Source organism: Actinia tenebrosa, unplaced genomic scaffold (assembly GCF_029948245.1).
Source record: "Actinia tenebrosa isolate PJP-AT-01 unplaced genomic scaffold, QUT_ActTen_1.0 PGA_scaffold10__47_contigs__length_13832649, whole genome shotgun sequence".
NCBI lineage: Eukaryota > Metazoa > Cnidaria > Anthozoa > Actiniaria > Actiniidae > Actinia > Actinia tenebrosa.
The window spans coordinates 4,205,146-4,225,781 of record NW_028292570.1 but is presented as its reverse complement, the minus strand read 5'-3'; the positions used below and the strand labels follow the sequence as shown (position 1 = coordinate 4,225,781).

The window sequence follows — 20,636 nt, the reverse complement described above, 5'->3', positions numbered from 1 at the left end:
CTCACTCATTGGTTGTTGAACGACCTCCTGCCTTCAGGAATAACACTTTTCTATCAATTAACACAGCGCCGATCAAAATGAACGATTTAAGGAAAACCTCCTAGAGAGTTAATTTATGCAGAAACAGACAAAAGTCAACCAAAAAACTATGAATTATTCTTCAAAACATATTCTTAAAACGTACCAAAACATTGACCAGTGTATTTGTAAATTCAGGCACTGTTTCAACTACTTCACAGGGTGGTTTTCGTAGCGTTTTGCACAACATTTTGCGATGTATTCCAAGACGATAACAAGAAGCAAAGTTTGTCATCGAGTGGTGAACACAAATAGAATTGGATTACCTTCGCAATGACCGGAAGAATTCATTTCGATAAAAAAAAACGAATCCCAGTGAATCCCAGTAAGTTCCGACACCACAAATAAGTTAGACGAAGGAAAAAAAAAAACAAAAGAAACGAAAAAAGAAACTTAATCAATTATAGAAAAAGATAGATTCTGTTACTCAAAAAAAAACTTTCTCTCGTCGCTATGATCTGAGAGCTAGGTATAAATATTAGCTCCAACAAGTTGGGAAACGCTAATTCAGTTTCAAAATTTTGGCTTCAAAATAACTGAGAAGTGCGAACACATACAAAAAAGGATGCAGAAAGCGTGCTAATGTTCACAAGGAATTGGAGTTGAAATCTGTTTCCCAACCAAAAAGTATTTTTCTGTATATAATGATAGATATAGAGTCTTTATGGATTTCTAATGTTTTACGTGGGATAATTCCTTTAAGATTTCTTCAAAATCAAACTCAATTTGTAGATAAGTAGGCTATCAATTTTTTTTTTTCGAATAAACTTATTTACCATTACTTTCTACACTACGCGCTACCCGATTCCGTGACAGTTAAACTTGTATGGTTCTACGCCAAGGTTTCATAAGAAAACTACCACTTCTTGTCAAGAAAGTCGTTGTTTCATAGGCTGTTCTTGTCCTTCTTGCAACTTGGTGAGGTCTGTCTTCAAGTCTTGTTGCTGTTTATAAACCCTATGTGGTTCTATCTTCACTGCCCTTTACCTTTCTCTGACCACCCTTTTTCCATCTTACTTCCTTCTTGACTCTCTTCATAACCGTGATCTTGTAGTTTGAAATTTTAAACTAAATAACAAACCAATTTTCAAATCATGAGAAAGTCTTTTTAATACCATTTTTGTCAATTTCTCTTATAGATATTCATAAATAAAATTGAACAGAACCATGTTCTCAAAATTCATCTATTCTTAGACTTACTTTATTAATTTATATTCGAGTCATTCTCTTATATCATTCCTACAATATATTCCTTAATAAATGTAAGATTATTTTCCTTTGTTCATAAAACCACCATAAATACTCTCTTCATTAAAGTTTTTCCATGCTTTTCAACATTGTTCGTTGTCGCATTTAATTCTAAGTCGCTCTCATACAACTTTTATTATTATGTACAAGTATTCTTAGGACTCTCACCGACTCACTTTTTCAAAAGAGTGGGCATAGAATTTTATAAGTTTACTCTCTTTTGCCACTATTTTTAAGCTTTCTCAAAGCATTAAAATTTAACTCCGTGAACAGAGAGTTAAAAGCCAAATTGTAAACTTCGCAATTAATCAAATTGTTGCTTTTATTTGGATTGATACAGTGCTTTGATGCGCAACAAATCGTTTTTCATTGTTTTCACATCATGCCAAAAAAAAACAGCTAAGAATTGTCCCAAAAAAATGCAAGCTTCCTCAAGGACCAAGCCCCTATAAATTTACTGAATGCTATTTTGGAGATCCTAATAATGAACGAAGTCAAGTTGGAGCCAAAAGGTAGCGAAAAGCCAGGTCAGTTGCATGGATGATTTTGGGGTATTTGAAAGCATACCTCAGTACTGAGCTCTCTACCTATGGCAATCGTTAGCCTGATACTTTATTCAAGTGTCTTCATTTTAAATATCAATTCTATGTTCGTCAAAGTAGTTGGGTCTGCTGGAGCTGTACTGTAGCTCGGATTTACTCGCCGCGCCGTGTACTTTCATATGCTTTCGGAGAGAGCTCGGATGGGTATAGTTTTTATCACAGCCCACGAACCTACAAGCGTAAGGCTTCTCTAACGTGTGGACATGTATATGTTTTCGTCTATCACTCGAGTTTGCGAAGCGTTTATCACAGCCCTGGAATTCGCAAGCAAATGGTCTTTCTCCTGTGTGAGTTCGGATATGGATTTTGAGATTTTCAGCTCGGGCGAAGCTTTTTCCACACCCATTTTCTGAACATGTAAATGGCTTTTCACCGGTATGTACTCGAATGTGATTTATCAATTTATACTTAGCTTTAAATGGCATGCCTTTACGAGCGCAATCCTTCCAATTGCACACGAATTCTGAGACAGCGCCTGTGACTAGATGACCATCAGTTATATGAGAAACGAGGTCTTCGATCCTGTAGAAGACCATTCCACATAGCTCCAGTTTATTGGTAACCCAACGGCACACTAGTACTCTGTCTTCGGGCTTTAAAGCTGTGTATGTCGGACGGGGCTCTGTGCTTCGAGGATAAACGAAAGGACTATGATCCTCACGGACGACGCTCTTGATGCAAGTTGTGTTAGGATAATATGAACGTGCAGGGTACACCATAGATGAAGGAATTTCCGATTCTCTAGTACTCGTGAGCTCACCACGCAAATCACGTAACGACTCCATTGACGATCTAGACGCCACGATACTTGAACTACTTTTGGGATTTGAGTCCGTCTGATGTTTTCGAAACACGACGTTGATTCCATTTTTAGAGCCACCGGGAATACCAGGAATGATATATCTCTGTTCTGAATAGTTTTCTTTGCTCCGTGTAGTGTTGACAGCTAGAGAACTCTCAGTAGGGACACTCGTATTCACCTTTGTGCTACTGTCCTTTTGGAAATATTTTTCGCTTGTTCCGCTAATATCGGAATCTCCGTTATAAGAATCTTCGGAGTCGGAGTAAGAATTATCGGTCGCCGCGCCGATCAGTTCGGGCCTGTAAGCCGGGAATGAGACGTAGGTACTTTCACTGGATTTTCTGTTACTACTCACATAAGTCTCGTTACTACGACTTACTGTAGTACTATTAGTCCTGTCTCTCGCGTCAGGCGACGTCCACAAATGTCTCTCTCTGATCTCTTCACTAAGCTGTACGCTCTGAGACTCATTATTACACCTTGAGCGATCTGTTGGCAAACTAGCCAAGCTGTCGGTTAAGTCCAAAGAAACTCTATCGTGACTGCGTCTACTAGACATAAGTTCAGATTCTCTGCTAGGCCGTCTTGAGTGTCCTGACATTTGACTAGAGCATACTTCCATGGGCTCTGTTTTTATTATAATATGTGGAAAGCTGGCTAGCTCCATCTTATGTAGTGCTCACTTCGAGAATATGCGAGTCCCGATCGCCCTACAAAGACATAGGACTAGCTTGTGGCGAATAATCTAACTCTCCACGATCCACCGTGTCGTGTGTGCTGATGTGTATTGGCGAATGATTACAATCGCGCTACTAAGCATCGCTCACTCGTTCGGCGTTACATTAATTGAGTCCAATACGCAGGCGCAGAGTTGGGTAAGACATGCGCTGTGGCCGCGCTCTGTGGGTATTGCATTGAAGCTGTGTTTGAGGTAGCTCCAGCCATCTGAACACCCTGCCGAGTCTTTTTCAATATAAGCCGACGATTCAATCAAATTTGCATTGAAACAATTTCTCTCACAGCGCGCGAGCACAGCAAGTTATCTCAGCACTCGCTTCTCTCGGTACAACCATCTGCAATTGAAGCGCCCGAAGACTCCAATCTCTTTAGCGCTTTTTAAGACCAACAAACAGAGTTTTGACAATCAAGTACACACTTATATAACTCATTATAATCTAAACATTTGAATATCTATTGGAATATATCAGTGTCCAAACGAAACTCGTCAACCTTGTTATTTTTTTGCCTCGAGACAGATTCGTCGGTTAGTGCTTTCGTTCCCTTCCGTCGCGAGAGAACTCTATCTAGCAAACCAAGTTTAATTGCTATCTCTTTGCTCTATCTAAACGATTCTTTATTCCAGAACTCATTGGTCGAAGCGAATGGAATTCCTTATTGTAATTCAATAGCATGATCCCCTGCATTGCCAAGCTTCTAAAAACCTATATATCGATATTACTACCCCCCTCAGTGCTCGCCCCCGACTATCGATCCAAATTACAAATACATCGACTATTCAAAGACATTTAAGTTTATCTTTTAAAGTCAAATAACTATTTTAAAAGGTAAATGTTGTACACCCTCAAGACGATGTTAATAAATGCCCCGAAATCTTGCCCTCAAGCTTGGCGGGGAAAATGTTCCCCGCAAAGATTGCGTGATCTTTAGTGGGGCAGCCATGCCGGAACGAAAAGACTTCCAATAGCTTAACTCTATGACCTGGCATCTTATTGCTGTAAGAGGATGGAATATTCTAGTTTCAAAATCTTTGCTCCCCAGGAGATCTAGAGAAGAAACTCTATTAATCACAAAAAAATTCAGTAGTTTATTGCGAAGTTGCCAACTTAGACGCAGGTTCTCAAGCAGATCAATCGTTTAAGGCAGAGATTCTCGTATTTTATCGACACTGGAATAGTTCTCTGGCCTCAGAGGCCAACAAAATCGACAGATAAGCCACAAACGCATAAACACAGAGGCTTGCGGGAGCTCGCAGACAGTTTGACCCCCACTTGGATTGCGAGATAAAAGTTAGTTCAACAGCCTGCAATGAAACCACGTTTTAAAAGCATTTTAGCCAACATTCACTCATAAAATTAACCTTTCTTCCTTTCTTTTCACATTTGCACTTTTCATGTCAATAATTATTTTCTTATAACTTTGAAAAAAATATTCTAAATTAATTTTTTGTCGTTTTTTTTTTTTTTCAATTATAAATTATACTTAATGCCAAGAGCCTCGGTTATCTTATGTTAATTTGCATGTTGCCAAGTCAAATAAGCGAATTTATGAATGACTAGACTTTTCATTCTTACAAATTGACAACTTTGACAGAAATGAATGACAAGATTAATAATATCGTACCCTCCCCTCCCCCTGCATTTCAGTTTGTAAGGGCAAATACCTCGCCACCCCTCCCCTGGACATATACACTTCGTTGACTTAGTGATTCAACGTAACCTCAAACCATAAAACAAAGAAAGCCTCTTTCGAATAAATTCGTTCAATCGCCCCCTCATTCTATTTTATAAGTTACAAGATTTTCTACTTTTTCATCGTGGTTTTACCTTATAATATCTTGATAAATTCTTAAAGCGGGCAATCAAGTAATACAGGCTTGTGTCCGTAATACAGAGGTTATATAATCTTAAGGAAATATTTATTAAGCCATAAATCTACTTCCTATTTGTCCTTGAGTTCCCGATACGTGCCGATATAATTGATTTGATTTTAAGTTCAGTTTCAAATTGTCTCTCTCTTACATGTTGGACCAATATATCTCAAGAGGGATGTTTATTCTTGAAGTGATTTATTCAACATCGTTTTTTATACGACGTCAATACATAACCAAAAATATTTCACGTTTTATCGATGGCTAAAACAATTTCTGCATGTGATGATCAAAGTCAGGACGCAGTTAACTCACAGATTGAACCCGAATCGAACATTGGAACAACCTCTGGGCTGGTCCAAGTCAGGGCATGGCTAACGTATTCACAGATCGAACACTGGAACAACCTCTGGGCTGATCTAAGTCAGGGCACAGTTAACTCACTGCAGATCAATCCCTGAAACAACCTCTGTGCTAATCTAAGTCAGGGCATGGCTAACGCGGCGGCACAGATTGAATTTTGAAACAACACCTGCTCTAAGTCAGGGTATGGCCTATCATGAGCAACAGAGGGTTTGAAACACACAGATCGAACACTGGAACAACCTCTAGGCTGAACAATGTCAGGATACGGCTAACTCACTAATCGAACCCTGTAAACAACCTCTACAATAATTGATTGAATATCATTGTATTGGAAATTAGCCTGTTGGTGTTTTACGGAGGGTGAAAAAGAGTGCTGAGAACCCGAACAAACCCCTCTAATCAAGGGAGAGACCTAACAAACTCTACTCAAAGATTTTCCAATTGGGTAAACTTTCTCAAAGAATGATTGCATGCACCTCTGTTTATTCTGATGGTTTTTGAGGGTCTTTTATCCTTGCATAATCGTAGATAGTTTTCTGAATCACTGTAAAACAAAGAAAAGTTGTCGGTTAAGGTTAGCGCCTGCAAACAATGGTTGCTATGGCAACTACTACCTCTACCTGAGTACGTCTACTGGTACCTTACACCGTAGGTTCAACCACCTTGCATGAGTTCTTAGCTAAGCGATATAATTTAGATGAATATTTATATTTTTATGAATGTCAATTGTATGATATCTCAAAAAGCCAAATTATTTTTCGCTTTATAGTGGAGATTACCTCTTCTCCTTCTCCTTCTCCTTCTCCTTCTCCTTCTCCTTCTCCTTCTCCTTCTCCAACTGCTTCTCCTTCTCCTTCTCCTTCGTCCCCCCTAAACTTTAGACCAGTTTCTTTGTAACAACTCTAAAAATAAAGGCATTCAAAGCTGTCTTCACTTCAAGTACGAGGTGCTCTGCAAACAATTAAGGTGGCTAAGAAAATATGTCTCAAAAACGTCTGTGTTTTGTACGGGGGGAGGGGTGGGTGGGTAGAGTATAATCTACAGAAGTGGCCACACTTCTCACACGGTTGTGCTATTGATTTCATTTACAAAACGCGTTTCAATTAATAATTAAGTAGTCAGGTGTTTTCGTACAATGAAAGACCGACGGCCTCTGAGCAAGCTGGACGTTCGGCACTTCAGGACTGCGGAGGCGCTTTCAATTTGGAATATCGTTACAAACGCTATCACCATTAAGACGGGAATATCGTTAAACACACTATCGCCATATAAAACATGAAAGAATTCCGTGTAACAGAAACACGCTATCGCCATATAAAGCCTGAAAGAATTTCGTGTAACAGAAACCTGGCGTGAGAATTAAGCGCGAGAAAGTTGGGAATACAAACAGTTTTGATTTTGATGAAGACTTTAGTTAAAGTGGTAATTTATCTTTGAGCAAAACCAACAATTTTATACGAAGGGTGTTATATATAAGTAACACTGGAAAATAATCAAATTAATAATATTAATTTATTGAATATATATCAAAATTTGTATGTTCATAAATACGAGCTGAAGAAGAAGTATAAAACTGAATGTGAGGAGCTTTTTTCTTCGATCTTCTTCGATCTTCTTCTTCTTCTTCTTCTTCTTCTTCTTCTTCTTCTTCTTCTTCTTCTTCTTCTTCTTCTTCTTCTTCTTCTTCTTCTTCTTCTTCTTCTTCTTCTTCTCCTCCTATACTACTACTACTTCTCACTTCTTCCACTTTTCCTCGATTCTACTTCTTCAGTTTGCATTACCTTTTTTCAAGCACTCATTTTGTCATTCTAGTGAAATTTTAAAATGATAATGACATAAAACAAAATTAACAAAATTCGAATTTCAATAAGTTATTGTGCAATTGAGAACTGGCTGATAAAGCCATAGTGTGAAGGGGGGTAGGTCGGTTTACTGGTGGATGCAGTCATGCGCACTTGAATCTTAATTATCAATTATCATTATCTTCATTATATCATTATCATTACAACGCACGAGCGAAGTAAAATTGCTGTATCACAAAGAACTAGAAAAGATGGCCCAAAGTCTTCAAATTCACACAAGATCGACCTGATTGACAACCTTTGTTTTACATAATAGCTGAGGTTTGAGAATCGTGTATGAAATATATAATCGTACGTGTTAGGTGTGGCAGGTTGTCGTATTTGTTATTTTCTCATTGACACGAGTCATGCGATGTCAAATGCACAGAAAAGAATGCATGTCTTTGCAAACGAAAATAATAATTTAACAAAATAAAGATAAAAAGCAGTGAAGGCGGTATTATTTCTTGCTGTTAAGTTTTCTTGAGAAATTTGTGGTTGAATAGGCCGCAAAGAACAATAATTGATTCCTTCGTTCAAAAAAATCTCAAGCAGCTTTTTTTTGTGACTGTGATTTTTAAGTTCTGTTTTTAAGCTTAAGAAAGAATCGGTAATTTTATCCTAGCCTAGCTCATGGTAAAAACACCTTGAAAGCAAACAAAGGCAGAAACAGGCACCACATCATAGGAAAACAAATGGGTCTCATGGATAAAGCATAAAGCAGCTAAGAAAAACACTCAGAATTTAAAGCAAGGTTCAGTTATTGTAAAACAAGTTCGATAGAAGAAAAATTAAAGAACAACAATAGCAACACAAATCAACACTTGTGAAACAAGTAGAACGAAACTGAAAAAAGAAAAACCAGAAAAATTAGAAAAACCACAAGTACGACAACATCAAACAAGAAGAGCAAGACTTCCAGCTGCAGAAGAAAAGGTGCAGATGGAAATTAGACAGAACATTGTATATTTACTCTTGTTTGATTTTATTTAGCGCACACTGGCAGATTGAGTTAGCTTCGTATGTACAGGTGCAGATATTTAGCTTATGCTGTGAAAGTCTGCCAGCAAGACACCAAAATAGACGAATGGAACATTCTGTAGTTCAGTTTTGATTGTCGAACGTGCGCGCGTGGCGATGAATCAATTTGTTAATATAAGAACTGATCAAAAATATACATAAATGGATCTTCTCTCTCTCTTGTCTTCTCTTCTCTCCTCACAAATCTATCATCATCCACATCATCATCATTCAGCATCCATTCAAGTCTCCTCGATGAAATCATTGCGCGCCTGTGCACCATACAAGATTTTATTTCTGAGGTGAAGACAACGACTGTGTACCTGTTAAGGAGGGTAATGAAAGTTAATGACTTCCTCTCTCGCGAAGCCTGCTCATTTTTAGGTACCCGCAAGACAAGCATGTCCCCTGGCAGATCTTCATGCCTCATACAGTTCACCGCCATTTTCGGCCTACGCATGTTTTTATTTTTGATGAGAGTGTAGGGGAATTCTCCATAGAAGCTTACTTTTCTGACTTGATCCATCCATGCGAAGATGAAGTATGCGGATAAAATAATGAGATTTTTTCAGCCATACTAAATCATCAACCTTTCACTGACTAGCTCATTGAGCACTACAATGTTATATCTTAACCTGGGCCTGGTTGTGCGAAGGTTGGATAGCGCTACCCAACGGATAAATCCTTATCCAGTGGATAAGTCGATGCTATTATCCAATAGATTTATTACTGGATAAGATTTATCCATTGCAAAGCGCTATCCACTCTTCGTATACAGCAAAATTATAATCATTCAATACTATGATCTGTTAATTAAACACGACTAGCTGCTTATTTCCTCCTTAATGATGTGTTTGATAGCTTCATTTGGTGAATAAGTCATACACATATATTTGGCAAGTTCAACATTTGTATTTCAACCCTGAACAAATGATGTGCGGTTTGAGTTTCGTCGTGTTATAAAGAAATATAAACCTTACACATATATTTGGCAAAGATAAACAATATTCAACCTGTGTATTTAAACCAGAAGAACAAATCCCTTTAAGATAACTCGAAATTCAAAAATTAAATTTACTAAAATATAAAGCAACGATAAACAAAATTCAACCTCTGTATTTAAACCAGAAGAACAAATCCCTTTATAAGACTCCAAATTCAAAAATTAAATTTACTAAAATATAAAGGAACACAATTTGGGGTGAAAATCATTCAAATCAGTTGTCTAGACTCTTTCCATTATCATTTCTTTCTCTTTTTAATAATTTCCAAATCATTTTTGCAGTTATATATTCTTTGATTCTTCTTTCTTCTAAGACTGGTTTTTTCCTTCCTTCAGTGAATATTTTGCAGTACAAATCTTCAGTCTTAGAACGCCTTTTTTTCATTTTCCACGTTGAACCGTTTTCTTTACAAATTACTATGTGAACAGAAGTCCCTCGCCCGTTCCGCCTCCTTCTCCACAGGACCCGGAAAAGATCGACTAAATTATTAACACTATAAACACTTACTTTCAACAAAAAAGGCTGTAAACTGTATAGTGAATGAATAGCGCATTAAAGGTAAAATTGAGTAAAGAAAAGTATTCTGTATTTATACGAAAGAAGGGATTGACAACAATAGGTAAAACATGTTGGTTTAGTCTGGTTTTGGCTATGATTTAATTATTTACCGCGAGGACTCGAGCTGCAAAAAATCCTTTTTGAAATTTAAAAATATTTTACTTAATTTAACAAAGACACACTGAGTCAAAGAACTTCGATCAAAGATGAGCTCGAATTTTCTCACGATCTTGCTGGTGCTTGTACTGGTATCTGTTGATTAATATCGACAAGGTGCTTATTGTAGGATTGTGCTTTTTGAATTGCGATATTTTAATCACTTTTGTGTCATTGTTAAGTCGATTTGAAGACTTCTAAAGACTTCCTGAAGTTCAAATTTTTCCGGAAATTTCTATAGTTGCTGTTCTTGTTTTCGTGCACGTTGCTAGGCCAAAAAAGAACGGAGTCTGTATTTCTTTTCCTTGCTTTCTGCCAAGTGTTTTGAACAGCGTCAGATAGTTTTTAGGAATTAACATATATGTACAATGAACATATATGTACAATGAAATCAATTATGTTTGATGGTGTGATGGGCCGTAGGCCTAGGCGTGACTCGAGCTCTGTGAAAACAAGTTCAGAATGAAAGAGATCAAGCCTTTTGTCAGTTAAGGCTTAAAATATATAAGAAAGGAAAATTTTAGAATGTTGGCAAAGAGGTCAATAAGTTAAAGTCTGAAAAGAATTAGTGATTACAAAAGGAAAAGGAGAAGCCCCAGAAAAGAAGAAAGAAGAACTGATACACTGTAAGAAGAAGAAGAAGAAGCAGGAGAAGAAGAAGAAGAAGAAGAAGAAGAAGAAGAAGAAGAAGAAGAAGAAGAAGAAGAAGAAGAACGAAGAACGAAGAACGAAGAAGAACGAAGAAGAAAAAGAAGAAAAAGAAGAACGAAGAAGAAGAAAAACGAAGAAGAAAAAGAAGAAAAAGAAGAAGAAAAAGAAGAAGAAGAAGAAGAACAAGAACGAAGAAGAAGAAGAAGATAATATAGCACACAGGGTACATTACAATTTATTAAAAAAGAGTTTTAAATATCTTAAAACTCTAATCAATGAAAGTTCTTATATAATATTTTTGAAAACTAATATTATCACACAAATTACAAAACGTTCTTAAAATTAACGAGACAGCAACATCAGCATCGACAAAATTAACTTTATTGGTAAAACTAACTTTACTAGGGTCAATGGCTTTCCGATAGAAATTTCTTTGATAGATTTTTGATTGCATCTTTTCCCACGCATGCAAGGTTCATTGTATTGTTGAATATTTAATAAATCAATTTACTGTTTTGACTTGTTAAGCAGGTCTAATTCCTTTGTTAAAAATGGAATTTTAGCTTCAAAAGAACAACCTTAATGAACCAAAGAAAGCCACAAGAGTACAAACAATTCCCAAAGAAATAATTACTGAGAAAAAAATCCTAAAACTTGCACAAAAATCTAAATTTTCTGAATAAAACTTACTCGATTCAAAACCAAGTTTCATCAAAGATGTTCTGTTCACACGAAGGGATTGTGCAGATTCATCAAAAAGAGAATTCTTTAGGGTACATCTTTTCACCCAAAACTTTGATTTACTAGAAAAATCATTTTTGACGTTTAATTAGAATATGGAAGCGGAATGGTGGCTATCAATGAAAATACAGCAAAAGTTTGTTTCGTTAACACGTAAATACTGTAAATAGTTTAGTTCAATTCGGTTACCAGGCGTTTTCAGAATGTTCTATCGATTCTTCCATAGTTAATAGATTAACTAAGATTCGTCCGAGTCACGTTTTTCAGGCTGTAACAAGAGCTAGTTATTTACTGCATTTTATTTTTGGAAAAATATCGGTATTTTCAAGTCAAAAAGTGTAAAAATAAAGGAATAGAAAAAATCAGTTTAAACTCGTACGTTTTTAAATCTTTCAGCCGGGTTTGGCATGGCCCATATTCAGTCGATTGTCGTTGCCGGGTTTTCATTAGCGACCATTAGATACGACAACGAGTACGAGTACGAGTACGAGTACGAGATTTAAAATTGGTCCTGTGCACGTGGTTAAACACTACATCGTATAGTCGATTTCCGATTTTTTACAATTTAAAGTTTCAATCTACAGTGCACAACCACGAATAGGAAATGACAGTGCCAATCTTGGAAAGCTAGAAACTCGTACTCGTACTCGTTTTCTTACTCGTCGTCGGATCTATAAAGGTCTCTATTATTCATGTGACTGTTTAAAGCCGAAAAAACTTGAAGTATAAAAGCAACAGAAAGGTTCAGAGGGCATCATTGAAAGGACATTGGAACAATGCTTCGTATCTACGCGATTTGATTTTGTGAATAAAAGAAATTTCAAAAAAGAAAAAAAGAAAAGAAAAAATAAAATAAAAGCTTGGACTGCGTCATTCATATATTCAACCTATTGCCAGGATATCTAAATCACAGAAAAAACCATTCACGCTAAAACAGCTGCATAACCTACAGAATTCTCACAGACGACTCTACCATATGGTCTGCCAAATAGTCCTGCAGCATACATGTGAATATGAACAAACTGTGCCACGCTTTGGAAACGAATATTTTGTTTTTCAACAACGCCAGGTGCTTGAAAGCAACTGCGAAAGTGTTTGGACTCCAGCAAGTGAATGTCAACCATGAAGAAAGAAAGAAAAAAAAAAAAAATTATAGTGCCAAATAAACATATCAATGGTTTAAAGCAATTCATTGGCTATACGACCTTAAAATTAGTATATGACATTCAAAATGTTGGGGTTTTTTTTCGTTATTTATCGTAAGATACGCGTTTTCGATCCTAACTTAACAAATTCTGGTTTACATTTGTTTTTGACGAGAACTTGCGTTACACGTAAACGCTCGCCCTCACCTGCAACCTGAATTTTTGTATATAAAAATGTATGAAACACTGCCCGCCCCCAAAAATTTCTTAGTGTTCTTATTTGTATAGAATAAGCAGTTTTGTTACGCAAAAAGCTGCATTATCATACAAATGTGACCATACAAATCCCCTGTTAGTTTGTGATCTTGGATGGCCCATCCTCGATGCTGTGCATGTGTTGGCAACTCGTCAGTAATATTATTATTACATTTTTTCGCGTTTGACATCATAAGATAAAGAAGTACTGCTATAAAAATAGTAGAAACACTTAGGTAATCAAAATAGACCACTATATATATTCTTTATTTAATATATGAAATTCCAGCTGAAGAATTTTTGAGTGTTTGATAAGCTAAGTAATTGAAATCCTTGATCAGCTTTCGCCAAGTTTAAAAATTTAGAATTCTCTTCAAAATATTGATATTCCAGCTTAAGAGTTTTCGAGAGTTTTGAGTTCCGAGATCTTTCACCAAGGTTACTCCTAAGGCAGTCTTTTTAAACTATTTTCGGCGCGAACAGATGCAAGTTTAATTCTCACTGACTTCACAGCTAGTGTTAACATGATATCCTTTTTAGCTTCTAAAGAACTATGAAAAAACTATCTTCAACATTGATCTTTTTATTAGAAGTTTCTATGAAGCCAAAAGTTTGTCGAGCAGAAATTAATGGCAGGATCAGCTCAGTACTAGTTGGCTACGCGATACGCGAAGAAGAGACGATGACAACTGCAAGGTAGCTAGAATATATAATCAGGAGCAGGGGGATCCAGGATTTTGTTCAGGGAGGGGTGCTGCGCACAAAGTTAACCCAGGGAGGGGTGCACCCCTTAGAATCAAAGCGAAAAAACATGATTTTGTATTGGTTATCTTCGAAGTACGGACACAAAGTCGAACCAGGGAGGGGTGCGCACCCCCTGTACCACTCCCCTGGACCCGCCACTGAGGAGAAGCATGCACTAGCGACATGAAAAGTGAATCGCTAGGAGATAAATATGAAGAATAAGCACGACGACGAGAGAAGAAATGATAGGAAAATAAAGGGTAAAAGCAAGTTAGAATTTAATACGGGAAGGTAAATTAAGTCAAGTAGAAATTAAAACTTCGACGAAGAAGAAGAAAGATAGCCTAGGGAAATAGAGAAGAAACAGGCAGTAAAAAATGCACGAGAAGGACAACTAGGAGAAGGAGAAGGAGAAGGAGAAAAGGTCTCGTGTTCTCTAAGTTATTTCACTTGTGGCTTTTTGATCAGCCCAGAGGTTGTCTTAGGGTTCGATCTGTGAGTTAGCCCTGCCCTGCCTTAGATCAACCCAGAGGTTGCAATTGTTTCATGTTCGATTTGTGAGTTAGCCATATACCGTGTTTCATAAGAAAACTCGACATTGTTCCACAGTTCGGTAATTTTCGTAGTAAAATGAAATCTGGACCCGTCAAATTTCATTTCATTTTGTCCTTATCCCAACTGGCCATTCTGGCTATTTATGCATTTAAGGGACTGTGCAATAATTATCAGGAGGGAGGGGAGGGGGCTGAAAAATGAGATATATCAAGCAAAAGATTAGGCAGTGCGCCCCCTTAAAATTTTTTAGTTCTTACCCCCCCCCCCCTGTTATGTTAAAAATAACGTTGAACGCCCCCCTCCAATGATTACCATCCTTCAATTAGAAATGTCTTTATGTGAATACCTGTTTTCATGCTATTGCAAGTCTGTGTTTACTTGTTCGATGCCCTCGTCTGCAACAAATAGTACTTCATAAGAATGTTCAACAAAACCGTCCATTTCAGAGTCATCTGATTCCACATCAGAGCTGTTTTCAGAAGAATCAGAGTCGTATTCGGGATCACTAGACAGGAACTCTGTACTACTATCACTGGAATTAATTCTTTCATCCCTAGGTGTTTCAGCAAGAGCAAAATTAAGGACAAATGCTCCCAGCGCAGCTTAGTTTCCTGTTAATACGTTTAGGTTGTTCTGCTTGAGGTAGATCTTTAGTTGTTTTGCTGTCAGAGCTTGGACTTCGTGTTCATTTTTCAGTTAATGTTTGGAAGGGTGTTTCATTCAGCTTTCCTTTTTTGAGCTTTCAATTGATATTTGTTACAGTTATGTTTGTATTCAGAATATTTTTGCTTTTGTATACATTTCGAATAAAACTTCGTCCGTCAAATGAGTGATTTTACTTTGAGCCCCCCCCCCCCCCCATCTGAGCATCAATTTTATGTGATACCCCCCCCCCCCCCCCCAGCTCCCCTCCTGATAATTATTGCACAGTCCCTAATGTACATTTTGTACAAACTACTGGAGTCTCTATCCTAGAAACCTTCACCCCCCCAATAATTTACGAACCCATTCCTAACCAACGACTGGGATCCCTGTGGAATAGAGCCGGTCCACTGGCCACTGAACTTTAGACAACACGAGCACGAAACAAGGGTTTTCAAGTTGCATGTTTTGATAGAGGAAAAACAACCATGGATCCACTGCATTTTAACATGAAACTCGACAAAGACAACCCTGAAGCAGGGATAAAAGAGATAATGAAGAAACTAAGGCCCGATCTTGACCCTAATGAGCTTGAATTGGTGGAGTTTAATGAAGGAATCAGTAACAAGTTGGTCGGGTGTAGAAAGGCAGGAACACCTCGTAAAGACATCATCTTATTTCGACTCTATGGAAATAAGACTGAGCTTTTTATAGACCGTAAAAGGGAGCTAGAAACATTCAAGATTCTCCATTCTCGAGGTTATGGGGCCCCGGTTTATGCAACGTTTGATAACGGCATTAGTTATGGGTTTATTGAAGGTGAAGTTCTTGATACGGTCACCATTGCTGATGATCATATTTCGACTCTGATTGCCAAACACATGGCCGAGCTACATGCTATTCCTCCTAAAGGAAGAGGTAAACCAACTTCCAGTCTGTTTAAAACTATTTTTAAGTTCTTGGACTTGGTTCCTGCTGATTTTCCTGATCAAACCAAGAATCAAAGGTAATTATTAACTAACATTAATTATCGGTTTTCTTATAACTGGTAATTCTTAATTATATTTGGTGGTTATATGCCCATCTCAGTGCAACATGTTTTTCATACATAGCTACCAAACCTTGTTACTTGGTACTGTACGTACCAGGGGCTGTGGAGAGGATGTGGTAGAGTAGCCCTCCTCCCCCCCCCCCCCCCCCGCACTTTTTCCCCTTTTCCCATACTAGTATAGACTAATTAAGATTTTTTGGCGATGGAGCTCAATGACGAAAATATTTTCTCCCAACTAGCCGTCAATATTTCGTGGTATTGTCATCTCAAAATCGTAATTAGTTTTGTATCGTGATTCTAAAGAATTTAACACACAAAAAAAGGAAAAAACGACCGATTTTCGTTGATTAAAAGCGAAATTCTCCTTACGATCGCTCGCTATGGCGCAATCAACAAGCGTAAAAATTTGACCTGCGCATGCGTTCAAGCTTTCCTTTTTGTCACGCGTTAGCCAATCAGAAACCTTAATTTTGAAATGACAAATACCACAAATATTGTCCGTCTAAAAATATAAGAAACTATTTAGTGAATCGCGATACTCTCTTATACCTTATATTTATATTTGCCAATCAGATGTTAGGGTGGTAAAGGGTGTATTTTGTAAAACATGAATTTTAAAAACATCATATTTTCTGTGAAACAAGATTTGGTCATGTATAATACCTTTTTGTTTATCTTATGCAGATTTCAAAAGGAATGTCTCAGCAAGGCTAAGCTAATAGAAGAGGCAGCAAGACTTCAAGGAGTACTAGAGAAGCATGCTTGTCCTGTAGTGTTCTGCCACAATGATATGTTGTGCAAAAACATAGTATTTAACAAAGAAGAGGGTGAGTGTAATTTATGCTTTATTTAATTAAAAGATTAACAATTGAAAACATTTCCCCCCCAAAAAATAGAAATTATTTTTATTATCTGTTATTATCTGTAGTTTGCAATTGAGAGTTTCACGTGACGTCACAATAGGTGGCCATGTTGGTCTACCGAAACAATGCATTTTCTATCCTCCGGGAATGGAACTCTATTCATATACAAAAGCTGAGCAGAAAGTTTCTATTGTTTTGTACACCAATATGTATGACTGCATTCTAGCGGGAGTGAAAATGATCTTTGCAATGTGCAACACACCTCACACATGTGGTTCAGTAGGGGGACCGGTACCTCAGGCGTAAACTATATTGCATCGTAGCAGCACATTGCTATCCGTGCCAATCATATAGTCACTTTGGACACTTGCATACCAAAGATTTATGAATTATTTATGATTGAGCGCATGTGAGCATATATACATGAAATATGCACTTTAAAAGTATTAAAGTTGAACATTATTAACTAGTATTAGTTTCTGAAATGTATTATCTGATGTGTTTAACATGATTTTTTTTTGTAATCAGATAAGGTGTATACGATAGACTATGAGTATGCTAATTTCAATCCACTGGCCCATGACATTGGCAACCACTTTTGTGAATATGCAGGTAGTTAACAATGTGCAAGCATATATCTAGATTTTAAAGTGTGAATCAAAAAAACATGGTCACACAGAAATATTTCAAGAATGTTTAATCAGCCAATCAGAAGCATTATTGTTATCTTTCTGATTGGCCAAAGAAGAATAGAACATTCCTAGAATATTTCTAGGTGCCCACAGTTTTGATGACGATGATGATGGTGAGGATGATGGTGATGATGGTGATGGTGATAATGGGGATGGTGGTGATGATGGTGATGGTGATGGTGATGTCGATAGTATAATGATGATGGTGATGATGATGATGATGATGATTGGAATGCAGCTCAATCTGGGGGACAAAACGATAGGTTTCAATTCTCAGGAGATGGGTTTTCTTTTGTTTTGTCCCCCAGATTGAGCTGCTTTGATGTCATAAGCAAGGGGTCTATTTTCACCAATTGGTGCCCAGCATCCCTTCCTGAAATAAAATAAAAATGGACAAAATATGAAAATAGATTTGGTCTTTTGTCAAAGTCAACCAAAATGGCAGCCATTGAATCCCCAAGAATTTCTAACCCTTCTCCCTTTTACAACTATGTTCATAACTATGTGCTGGCAACAGTTCACGATTCGCATTGCAAATCTGGCATTTTGCTGGATTAAACCCTTTTCCTTTTTAAATAATAATACCTTATATCTACTTTCTAATAATTATAAATTACCCTCTGTATCCAGGTGTAGAGGAAGTTGATTATTCTCTTTATCCAAAGAAAGATCACCAACTTAAGTGGCTCAGAACGTATTTAACAAGGTCTGCCGAGTTGAAAGGTACAATTACTTATTGATTCTTTTTAAGGTTCCTATGTAACCACAGATACATTATAATGGGATTAACAGTGGATTCAACAGACTGGCTCTTCTTCCACTGGTTTCCAATTAGAATTTAGAAGTTGATTTTTGTGGAGGATGGAAAGCCGGAGAACTCGGAAAACCCTCGAAGCACAGGAGAGAACCAACAAACAGCTCAACTCACATACAACACTGAGCTCGTCGGGACTCGAACTTGGGTCCCAATACTTTTAGTATTGAATCTACCAGGGGTGTAGCAAGGTCCCAGGAATCAGGGGAGCACCCCTCACACCCCTTGCTACACAACTGGATTACACAAGAAGTGAATATTCATGATGGTGAAATCATCTTTACGTTATGAAGGTTTATAGTTTCAATATGAATGGTGATATGCACTTTATAGTAATTCAGCCAATAAAGAAATTATTATGACTTTTTGCATAATAATTATTTGTTTATTCATAGGAGAGTCAAATCCAAAAATAACAGATAAAGAGGTTGGGAAATTGTATGTCCAAGCCAACCAGTTTGCATTGGTAAGACTTTATAGCATTTTCCATGGATGGTGTCACAATCGCGCATCATTGGATTGAAATGTGAGCAAGTGAAGCCCATCCTAACATGCTACAACAATGTTTCGTAGTCTTGTTGTTTCCAGTTCATGGAAGAACTATCATTTTTCAACTGTTGTTATTCCTCTTTCCCTTGTAATCAAAGCCTTTGTTTGCAATGTTTGTATGCATTTCGATCCCACAAGGCTTTATAATGGAATGTCATGAAAAAGCCTTGATTGACGTCCACCAAAACTGCATCATTGTAAACTGTTCGTAATGTACTTGAAAAGCTCTGTAAAAGAGAGTTGCTAATTTTTAAATTATTACTAATCATCAATTGTTTCTTGATGTCTAGGCTGCTCACTTTTTCTGGGGAATTTGGGCATTGTTGCAAGCTCATTTCTCTGAAATTGATTTTGACTTTCTAGGGTAAGATGGCTGTTTTTCTTCATATAAGTTTATTTGTATTTATTTGTATTTATTAGCTTATTTCCCATGAGGGCAGGGAGACCACAACAGCTTTTTGCCAATATTACAGTGGGTCCTGTAGAGTTTAGCATATGGGCACCGAAGATGGTCGTCACCAGCGTCTTCAGTGGTTCTTTTAGGGTTATATAGTGAAGACAGTCTGGGCCTACGGTTTTAAGTCTTTGTCCCAGAAGACTTGAAGGTCTAACCATTTGCAGATATAATTACAAAGGCAGCACCTTCTCCTCAGTTATTTTTAGACCCTGAGTGTTGGTCTGGCCGAGGTTTGAACCACGACCTCCCGCACAACAGACCGACGCTCTTATCAACTGAGCTAACCGGGTGGCAGTCAAGTTGGAAATGATATGACAAATTCGTAGTTGTTAAAGTGAGGACAGCGGGGTGACCTTGCAATGATAGGGACCTTTTTTCATGCCTTAGACAATTATTCATGTGATATTGTTGCTTTAATGCAAAGGCACAATTACCTATCAAGATGGCAGAGGGCTGTGAAGGGGACTGTTGTATTGTAATCAGCTAGCAAACTCTACTATTATTTTCATATCAAAAGCATAGCTATGCACCTTTTTTATTAGTTATTATTCAACTAAATATTTTTTTTGTCTGTTGCAGGTATGGAATAATTCGATTCAATGAATATTTTAAGAGGAAGGATGAATTTCTTGCTTTAGGAGCTAATTAATAAAATGGCGTTTAATGAAGAAATAGAAAATGCGAGCGCATGCTGTGTGCAGTAAAGCATGCAGACGCGTAGCAGAGTGCTTCCCGACACTTCTTGAGTGCTCTGCCAATCCCCAAGTGCTTTATAACTCCACACAGCACAGCAAGCAAGTTTTTTATTTCTTTTATAAAATGCAAAGAGCGCATGTGTGCTGTGTTCTCTCATATAGCACACGCTCCCAACCAATCAGAATGGGAGATTAATAACAGTCATTTTATAATATCCTATAATCATTCATAACTATATTTATAATGCAAAAATGCAACAAAATAACTCAATTCTGATTGGACAAGAGAATTAAAATTAAATCTCAATTTGTACTCTGTACTCTATCAAAAATTTGGGAAGATATCCCATCTAATATTAACAAATGAAGCTCCCTTTTTATTTCAATTTTGTTTTTTAAATTTTTTAAATTTTCAAGAATAAATTGCCCTATTTGACTATGACGTCACATCAAAACAACCTATTTTTAAACGCAAAGGATCATGGTTGTCGGAGGGGGG

The 20,636-nt window shown here is 37.2% G+C and overlaps 2 protein-coding genes and 1 long non-coding RNA gene across 3 annotated transcripts; 1 reads left to right on the top strand and 2 right to left on the bottom strand.

Moving 5' to 3' along the window:
- Positions 1-749: 749 nt before the first annotated feature.
- On the bottom strand, positions 750-3,785 carry LOC116301561 (uncharacterized). The gene has a single exon (XM_031710641.2). The coding sequence runs from the start codon at positions 3,395-3,397 to the stop codon at positions 1,958-1,960; it is 1,440 nt and encodes a 479-aa protein (XP_031566501.2). The 5' UTR covers positions 3,398-3,785; the 3' UTR covers positions 750-1,957.
- Positions 3,786-5,519: 1,734 nt separating this feature from the next.
- On the bottom strand, positions 5,520-6,649 carry LOC116301572 (uncharacterized). The gene is made up of 2 exons (XR_004197756.2): positions 6,484-6,649; positions 5,520-6,248 (listed from the first exon to the last, which is right to left on the bottom strand). It is a non-coding gene; the product is annotated as an uncharacterized LOC116301572 (long non-coding RNA).
- An 8,687-nt stretch (positions 6,650-15,336) lies between these two features.
- On the top strand, positions 15,337-20,455 carry LOC116301567 (putative ethanolamine kinase). The gene is made up of 7 exons (XM_089026257.1): positions 15,337-16,022; positions 16,752-16,894; positions 17,459-17,542; positions 18,253-18,345; positions 18,832-18,902; positions 19,276-19,349; positions 20,022-20,455. The coding sequence occupies exons 1-7, from the start codon at positions 15,505-15,507 to the stop codon at positions 20,089-20,091; spliced, it is 1,053 nt and encodes a 350-aa protein (XP_088882383.1). The 5' UTR covers positions 15,337-15,504; the 3' UTR covers positions 20,092-20,455.
- The last annotated feature ends 181 nt before the right edge of the window (positions 20,456-20,636 follow it).

Coding starts and splice junctions, on each gene's coding strand:
- LOC116301561 (XM_031710641.2), bottom strand. CDS start 3,397: ATGGAGCTAGCCAGCTTTCCACATATTATAATAAAAACAGAGCCCATG.
- LOC116301567 (XM_089026257.1), top strand. CDS start 15,505: ATGGATCCACTGCATTTTAACATGAAACTCGACAAAGACAACCCTGAA. Junction 18,346..18,831: donor AAGGTCTGCCGAGTTGAAAG/GTACAATTACTT, acceptor GTTTATTCATAG/GAGAGTCAAATCCAAAAATA. Junction 18,903..19,275: donor AAGCCAACCAGTTTGCATTG/GTAAGACTTTAT, acceptor CTTGATGTCTAG/GCTGCTCACTTTTTCTGGGG.